The 8,619-nt window shown below is 37.8% G+C and overlaps 1 protein-coding gene across 2 annotated transcripts in view; it reads left to right on the plus strand.

Annotated features, from left to right (window-relative positions):
- Nucleotides 1-5,693, plus strand: part of cpm (carboxypeptidase M) — a 41,687-nt gene extending 35,994 nt beyond the window's left edge. Inside the window, exon 9 of one of the 2 annotated variants that reach the window (XM_053650447.1) lies at nucleotides 3,967-5,692. In XM_053650447.1, the coding sequence (XP_053506422.1) occupies nucleotides 3,967-4,215 (249 nt within the window). In that variant the 3' untranslated portion in view covers nucleotides 4,216-5,692. Of the gene's footprint in view, nucleotides 1-3,966 lie in introns of both variants that reach the window. The other variant, XM_053650448.1, reaches the window with a different exon arrangement.
- The last annotated feature ends 2,926 nt before the right edge of the window (nucleotides 5,694-8,619 follow it).

Consider the following 8,619-nt stretch of genomic DNA (forward strand, 5'->3'; position numbering starts at 1 on the left):
CAGACCACGAATAAGAAGTTGGTACTGCAGTGCTGAGAAAAAGTATTTGCCCTATCCTGATTTCTTCTGTTTTTGTGTATATCTTATACTAAATAGTTTTAGATCTTCAAACAAAATACAACATAAAACGAAGGTAACCTGAATAAACACACAATACAGTTTATATTTAATTTATTTTTTATTATTGATGCAAAAAAAGTTATCCAGCACCTATCACCTATGTGAAAAACTAATTGCCCCTTAAACTTAAAATCTGGTTGTGCCACCTTTAGCAGCAATAACTGCCACCAAACGCTTCCAATAACTGGAGATCAGTCTTTCACTTACTCCTAGGACTAGGACTTACTCCTATGCTTTGGATCATTGTCTTGCTGCATAATCCTGTTGTGCTTGAGTTTCAACTTATGGACTGAAGACAGGACATTCTCCTTTAGGATTTTCTGGTAGAGATCAGAATTCATGTTTCCCTCAATTACTGCAAGTTGCCCAGGCCCTGAAGCAGCAAAGCATCCCCACACCATCACACTACCACCACCATGCTTGACTGTAGGTATGATGTTCTTTTTGGGGAATTCTGTGTTTGGTTTATGCCAGATGTAACAGGACCCCTGTCTTCCAAACAGTTCTACTTTTGACTCATCAGTCCACAGAACATTCTCCCAAAAGGTTTGAGGATCATCAAGGTGTGTTTTGGCAAAATTCAGATGAGCCTTAATGTTCTTCTGGGTTAGCAGTGGTTTTCACCTCACCACACTTCCATGGATGCCATTTTTGCCCAGTATCTTTCTGATAGTGGAGTCATGAAGAGTGACCTTTATTGATGCAAGAGAGGACTGTAGGTCCTTTGATGTTGTCCTTGCCTCTTTTGTGGCTTGCTGGATGAGTCATTGCTGTGCTCTTGGAGGAATTTTGGAAGGTTGAATTTCTTTCAGTTTTAACATAGTGTGTTACTGAGTAAGACCTTTTAACCAACTTCATGCTGTTGAAAATGTTCTATTTAAGTGTTGATTTGATTGAACAGGATTTGCAGTAATCAGCCCTTATTGTATCTAGTCCAGCTGAACCCCATTATGAATACAGTTTCATAGATTTGGGGAATTAGTAACTATGGGGGCAAATACATTTTCACACAGGCCCAGTTGGTGTTGGATAACTTGTTTGCTTCAATCATTAACATTATCATTTAAAAACTGTATTGTGTGTTTACTTAGGTTGTTTTACCTTAGATATTGTTTTCATTTCTGAAACAATTTAGTATGAGGTACACAAAAACATAAGAAATCAGAAATAATTTTTCACAGCATTGTACAGTATCAGCAGATATTGCAGGTGGGTTTCAAACCCAAGAGCATGACACCTCAGGGTAAGGACTTGTTTAAGGGCCTAATAGCTGCTAGCATGTACTCTGGGGACTGGAACTCACAAACTTCTGGTGACTAGGGTTGAACCTGAACCCAATTAGGTATGGAATGTAGGGTTGATCTGTAGGTACGCCATCAGTTAAGCCGCCTCATTTAGATGGATGTCGATCTCCAGGTCACAGTCTCTCCTGTCCTCTCTTAAGTGAATGTTAGAAGAATCTGGCCCCACTACTTTTCACTTTATGCCAGGCACCATGAAAATGGTTCTGTTTTCTTCTCGCTTGCCTCAGGAAATGAGGCTCAGCGAGAAATGAAAAGCACTTAAAGCAAAGTGGGCAATTCACACCCTGGGCTAAAAGCCACACACGCAGTCTAAACAAAGGGGTCAGATCTGGCAGATCGGACAAATTATGTGCTGTTAAATAACCATGGTTGAGTAGGAGGTAGACAGAGTAGTTTTCGGCCATGGAGGACTGAAAGGAACGGAATCAGGGAATTACTTTATTGTCAAATGGAGTTCAGTGCATGCCAGATCATCAGTAAATGTCAAAACTAAAGTTTCCTCCCTGAGAAAGCTGCCACATGGGGATAAAGAGACCAAAATACTAATTGCTCCAGCAGCAAAAAGTGTGGCATATCATCAGCATGCTTTGTATATAGTTTTTCCTGCAAATGTCGGTTGTTTTGAAAGTTTACTTTTTAGTAATAATTTGGGTTTAATTTACAATTTTTATCTAGAAAAAAAGGATTATATGCATGTTTGAAATACATTTTCAGTGACATGCAATACATAATACAATTACATTTAAAATAATATAAATAATAACTTAAAGTTCTAGGGAACATAGCTTTTACAAAAAAAAAAAAAAAATTGTATGCTAGTAGACCTTATTTTTGTATGAAACATCCAGCAAAGCTTGAATGAAAACAACATTACTCAAACCCCAGCTATATATCGCTTTGCTTGTATTATATCGCTTTGCTTGTATTTTCTCATTTCTAAGTCGCTTTGGATAAAAACGTCTGCTAAATGAATAAATGTAAATGTAAATCCATAAGGATTTTGGGTAACACTTTATGTGAAAGGTACATGCTGTAAGCATTACATACATATATAATAAAGCAATGCTGGCAAATTTATGAAAGGCTTATTCCAAAATTCATGGGGTTTTATGTGACTTTGTCTTTACTTTAAAGAGAGAAAAGCAAATAACCTTCAATTGTCATTATAAGCAGAAATAATCAAGATTATTGCAAATTATGTCTTTTTTTTATATATAGGTTTTTTTATTCTAATAGCACATTACTGACATTTTGAGAAAGTTATAGAAGGTGTATGTAGTACTTCGTAACATTGCTACAAATAAAAGTAAAGGAAAAAAGAGTACCACTTTAGTTTGAAGATATTAAAATCATTCATTTTGCTGGCATATGGACTGTTTAATTAAGTGATATTAAATGGTGCTTCATAATAGTTTTGAAATGAAAAATAAACAAATAAAACACTTGCAGTTGAAGAGTATTCAGTTTCAAGCTAGATACAGTAAACAGATTTCCCTAAATCTAAGAATACAGGTGGACACTTACAGAATATTTCTCACTACTTCATAAATGCATTGTAAATACTGCATACAACATCCAAGATAAAAAATTTTTTTAGATAGTGTCTCACATAATGAGACTGTAATAATGGCTTAGCTGCCTGTCATGTAAGCAATATACTTTCTTTTATGTTATCTCACAGGTTTTGATATAATCCTTTCATAATTCCTTGAGTTATGCTTTATAAAATATTTTATGCAGTACTTATGAATGTGTTATTCAGGCCCAATGTAAGTACCTGGGGGGTAATGCAATACTACTATCTGTATCAGTATCTGTTACATCTATATTCATAGATGTATCTGTATATCTGACTGCTCGACCAAATACATGCAAAAACTTGTCACAACACAAAAAGATCTGCTTGTGTCCTGCATGAACCAAGTCCTCATGCAGACCTCCAGATGCCCTGTGTGAACCAGCTTTCAAGAAAAAAGGGATATTGCTCCTCCTGTTCATATCTGTTTAGAACACAATATCTGTTCATTCTGAATAACGTATATGTACTGTATTCGGTTACATCCCTAGTAGGTATTGGATTTTTATAAAAAGGACTAATGTCTTTTTACTAACATGGTCCTGAAGCTTACATGAGGAATAAAAAATGTAAAAAAAATTTACTTTTATCCACGATTTATCCAAGTGCAGTTTTGATGGAATGATGGATTCTCCACTGTTATTCTGAAGTTGAAAAATGATTTAAAAATCAGATAATAGTCCTAACTACTTGATTCTATCATTTACCACCATTTCTTTCCATGTTAAATATGACTTTGTACCAAGTACATAGCACTGTTCATGAGAATTGTACATAAACGGGGCTTAGGGCAGGGCTATAAGGCAGAGCTGCTGTGCAGGCCTCATCTCTGGAGTGAATACACAAGAAACTTGTGGGTTAATTATCAAGTGTAATTTGATGTGGGAGGCCGGGAGTGCACTAGTTTGTGCAGCGATCGAATTTGACAACAGTGTAAATATCTATGTATCAAATCCGTCTTTGCAGGTGACATACCCAGGATATGAGCCACTCACAGAGACTGTGTCAGTGCCATACGGTCCGGACAGATTCACTGCTTTAACACACAACTTCCAGTTTCAGAAAAGTGCCAGCACTAAGGTCGTTGTGAAAACAGAGCCTACTTGCCCATCACCTGAAGTCAGTAATGAAGAAAACCACAGTGCTACCCCGATGCCCAGCACCATCACTGCAATTACTGCACTTACACTCACACTTCTCACACTCCTGCTGTGATGAGATTAATGACTGATTGGAAAAATGCACACTTTACTCTTCTTGCACAACCACATGGGCCATGTTTTGGCTTGATATATTTCTCTCCTTTTGAAGGCCATCAATGGAAAGCATCTGACTCTGAATATTGCGTTTAAAGAACTGCCTCATCAGAGAGGGGCTGTGCTTTAGGAACTCATGATGGAACATACTTTCTCTGATACTTCTCAATGTCACACATACAGATGAGCACATTGTAAAGAAAACCAAAACTCTGGACAGCTGACATAAAAGACATAAGTGCAAATTGGCTTCGACTGTGTTACACACATATGATTAGAACTTAAACATCCTTTTTGGGATTTTTTTTTGAGATCTTACCAGTTTTGGCCTTAAAGGAAAAGTCCATCCTGAACGACTTGCATATCAATATTTATAATGAATATGTAATATCCAGTCACATCCAAGATTTGTTTAATTATGAATGTTGCCTTTTTTGGTTTAAACTTTTTCATTGACATGTTGCTCTGTTTTCATTTTGGTTAACGGTTTCCTATATTACCCATAGTGCTGTTCGGCTACCCACTGATAGTGGCACAACTGGAAATTAGCTCTTTCTTCATCTCCACAGCAGTGCAGCAGCACCCTAGTCTCTCTAGCTCTTCCACTTCCTCATCTGTAATGTACACTCTGCTCATACTAATATCAATGTCCTTGAACAATACCATCAAGTTGTCATCTCACAGCTCTCTAACTATTCAATACACTACACACATCACAAAAAAATTTATTGAGTTAAAGGGTGGATCTTTCCTTTAAAACTTTTGTTAACATGGCCCCTGGAATCAATTTTTTGTTCCTAACACATGTCCCTCCTAGAGTGTGGTTCTTTCACTACAGTCAAAGCTCAAACATGTGACTTTTCCAGTGGTAACAGTGGTGACATTCTAAATTTAACATGAATAATTAAAATGCAGGATTTTACAACTTGAAAAAAATTTTAATCCCTACGGGTTTAACTGATTGCTATTTCAACTAAAGTATAATCTTATTTTTTATCATAGACATGCTGTATTATTAATTGTTATCCTATTATTGTATTTCTGTCAATTTTGTTTCCTATGACGTCACTTATTTAGGAAAGTGGCCGTTCCAGAATTTCTAATTATGCAGGTATTTTATCAAGCCATAAAAAAAAAATACTTTTATTTACTCTTAGCATTTAAACATTTTTATTTCTTCACAAACACATCTGTTTGTAGGGAAAGGGTTCAGTTTCTGGTTCCATAAACTCAAGAACTCAAATGGCTTTGCCAAAAAAAAAGCTCTTTTCTCTTCTACCTCATACTGGCCGCATACTGGTATATTGACTTGTAGTGCCTTAAATAAAATGGTTAATTTCATGTTTGTTTGTTGCCTTTAAATAAAGTGGATTTTGGTAATTAATCAAATGGCTTTGTGAATAAAAGGAAGAAATTATAATGCTTCAGATACAAAAAAAACAAACAAACAAAAACACACACAATGAGAAAACATTCGAAATGGCATTAAATTGAAGCTGCTGGACACAGATCATGTAAGTGAAGAAAAGTCCTCACACTGGAAAGCTTCCAGTATGTTTATTTTTTTAATCCCACAGAAACGCTTCCTTTCTGTTATTCTTCCAATTATTTTTCCCATGTGTTAGTGAAACCAAACATTAAATCCGCACCGTCTCCACACTGCAGAACTGGCTAAATGGAATGTTCCCATATAATTGTTTATTTTTTCTACACACAGTTAGTGGTATGCATAATAAAGAACAACACAATATCAATCTCAGCCTCCACATTTGCCACATTGCTGTACTGAAATAATGCCACTGCCACTTCTGTTTGCAGCACTTCTTCTATTTTAGATAAGTATTAAATTTGTGTAGAGCAGTAGAAATGCAAAACAAAAACTTGCGATCTCTGTGACTTTAACCGCGGTACGTTTGTTGCCACCAGATGAGCTGGCTTGAGTATTTCTGAAACAAAGAATGGAGGGAAAAACAAACTAAAAACATTCAGTGAGTGGAAGTTCTGTGGGTGGAAAAGCCTTGTTGATGAGAGAGCACAGAGGAGAATGGCCAGACTGATTTGAGCTGACAGGAAAGCCAGAGTCATTTAAATAACACTCTTCCGCACTACCATGGTGAGCAGAAAAGGATCTCAGAATGCACAACATACCTTATGTTGGATGGGCTACAACAGCAGAAGAAAACATCAGGTTCAACTCCTGTTAACCAAGAACAGGAATCCGAGGCTATAGTGGGTACAGGATCACCCAAACCGGTCCGCTCCATCCATTCATTTTCTACACGGCTTATCCTACAGGGTCGCGGGGAACCTGGAGCCCATCCCACGGAGCATCGGGCATAAGGCAGAGTACACCCTGGACGGTGTGCCAATCCATCTCAGGGCACACTCACATACACATTCACACACCCATTCATAAACTACGGACACTTTGGACATGCCAATCAGCCTACCATGCATGTCTTTGGACTAGGGGAGGAAACCGGAGTACCTGGAGGAAACCCCCACAGCACGGGGAGAACATGCAAACTCCACACACAGGGCAGCGGCAGGAAACAAACCCCCGACCCTGGAGGTTTGAGGTGAACATTCTAACCACTAAGCCACCATGCACCAAAACTGGTCTGATGAAACTTGAATTTGAATAAACTCGACATGATAGGGTCAGAACCAGCATGAATCCATCCACCAAACATGCCTTGTGTCAAGAGTTCATGTTGGTGGTGTTGGTGTAGCAGTATGGGGAATGTTTTCTTGGCACACATTGCGCCCCCTAACACCAATCAAGCATCATTTGTATCTGAATATTGTTGCTGTTCACATGAATCCCTTTATTTACCCATCTTTTAATGGCTACTTTCAGTAAGATAATGCACCGTAGTCTACAGTAGTGCACTGCAGCCACCAAGTATATGTGGCTATTAAATGAGCTTGCTTTAATAGTTACCTTTTCCTTGATCCAAAAGTCTGCTGCCAAGAGCTGTTATATTTACTTTTTAATGCATCAATTTTTATTTCAATTTCTAAACAAGGTTTTTTTATATGTCACTCAAACAAGCAAAGAAGTTCCTAAGTGTGTTGGGCAAAAGCAGTAAGGACACAGAAGATATCAGTGTCAGTCATTGTGAGGTGACTATATCATTGTTTATCAGAAGTGTGCATGTGTTACTGTTTGAGTTAAACCTGTTTAGACATGGAATCTTTTTGCAGCAATCATCAGGATCTTCTCTCAGTGCCTCCTGGTGGACAAAACAACCAGAAAGGAGGATGTATCTTATATTTTAAATGACAGTTAGACATTCACCAAGTGGCTAATGATACATACTTTCGAACTACCCTAAAACTGAATGCCAAATCATGACATCATTTGTGTTTGCTCATTTTTGGTTGATTAATTGCAAATGTTGGCCAGCCAAAATAATTCCCAAGTGAAGGCCTGTTCTCCTACATAAATCTAATATGTCAAATTAATGTTTTAATTGGAAGCTATTTTCTAATCGGACCTGCCAAAAACAATGGGTCTATGCATGAGGAGCAGCAGCAAATCTAGTAATAGCATTTAACAAGCCTACACACCACCATCGCTCATGAGAACGAGTGAAATATGAGAAGTTAGAAAGACAGAAAAGATAATGACGTAATAGTAGTGTTAATACTGAATGCTGAAATGTGGACAAATGTTTTGCAACATCAGGTCTGAAAGAATAAGCTAAGTTAAGCCAGGTCAGTGATGCCATTGTGTGAGCAATACAGAATTCTGCAAAGCTGGTGAAAAATACAGCAGTCCTATTGTTTTCATTTATATAAAAATTGCATTCTTATTATATCTAAAGTGATATTAGTTAATACAGAGGGAGCATGGTGGCTTAGTGGTTAGCGCATTTGGGTTTGATTCCTGCGGCAGCCCTGTGTGTGCGGAGTTTGCATGTTCTCCCCATGCTGCGGGGGTTTCCTCCAGGTACTCTGGTTTCCTCCCACAGACCAAAGACATGCATTGCAGGCTGATTGGCATGTCCAAAAGTGTCCATATTGTATGAATGGGTGTGTGAATGTGGGTCTCTGCCACCCAGTAAAGATTAGCTTTACAGAAAATGGAAGGATGTATAGTTAATACAGCACTTTAGCATTTGTCCTGTAGATGGCACTGTTTGTGTAGTTGTTTGTTAAATGCTGTAGGACAATACCGTACTGTACTCTACACAGAAAGAAAGATTCATCTGGAGGAATGTTCCTGTATCATAGAGTACCAGGGTCTCCTGCCTAAGACCTTTACTGTGCCAGTTATGCATACTCAGTGATGCTCAGTGATGTCTGGGTTTAATACAGACTGGAAAATGCCACTCATTCAGACATTATAAATAGCTTT

The sequence above is a fragment of the Ictalurus furcatus genome, chromosome 19, assembly GCF_023375685.1.
Source record: "Ictalurus furcatus strain D&B chromosome 19, Billie_1.0, whole genome shotgun sequence".
NCBI lineage: Eukaryota > Metazoa > Chordata > Actinopteri > Siluriformes > Ictaluridae > Ictalurus > Ictalurus furcatus.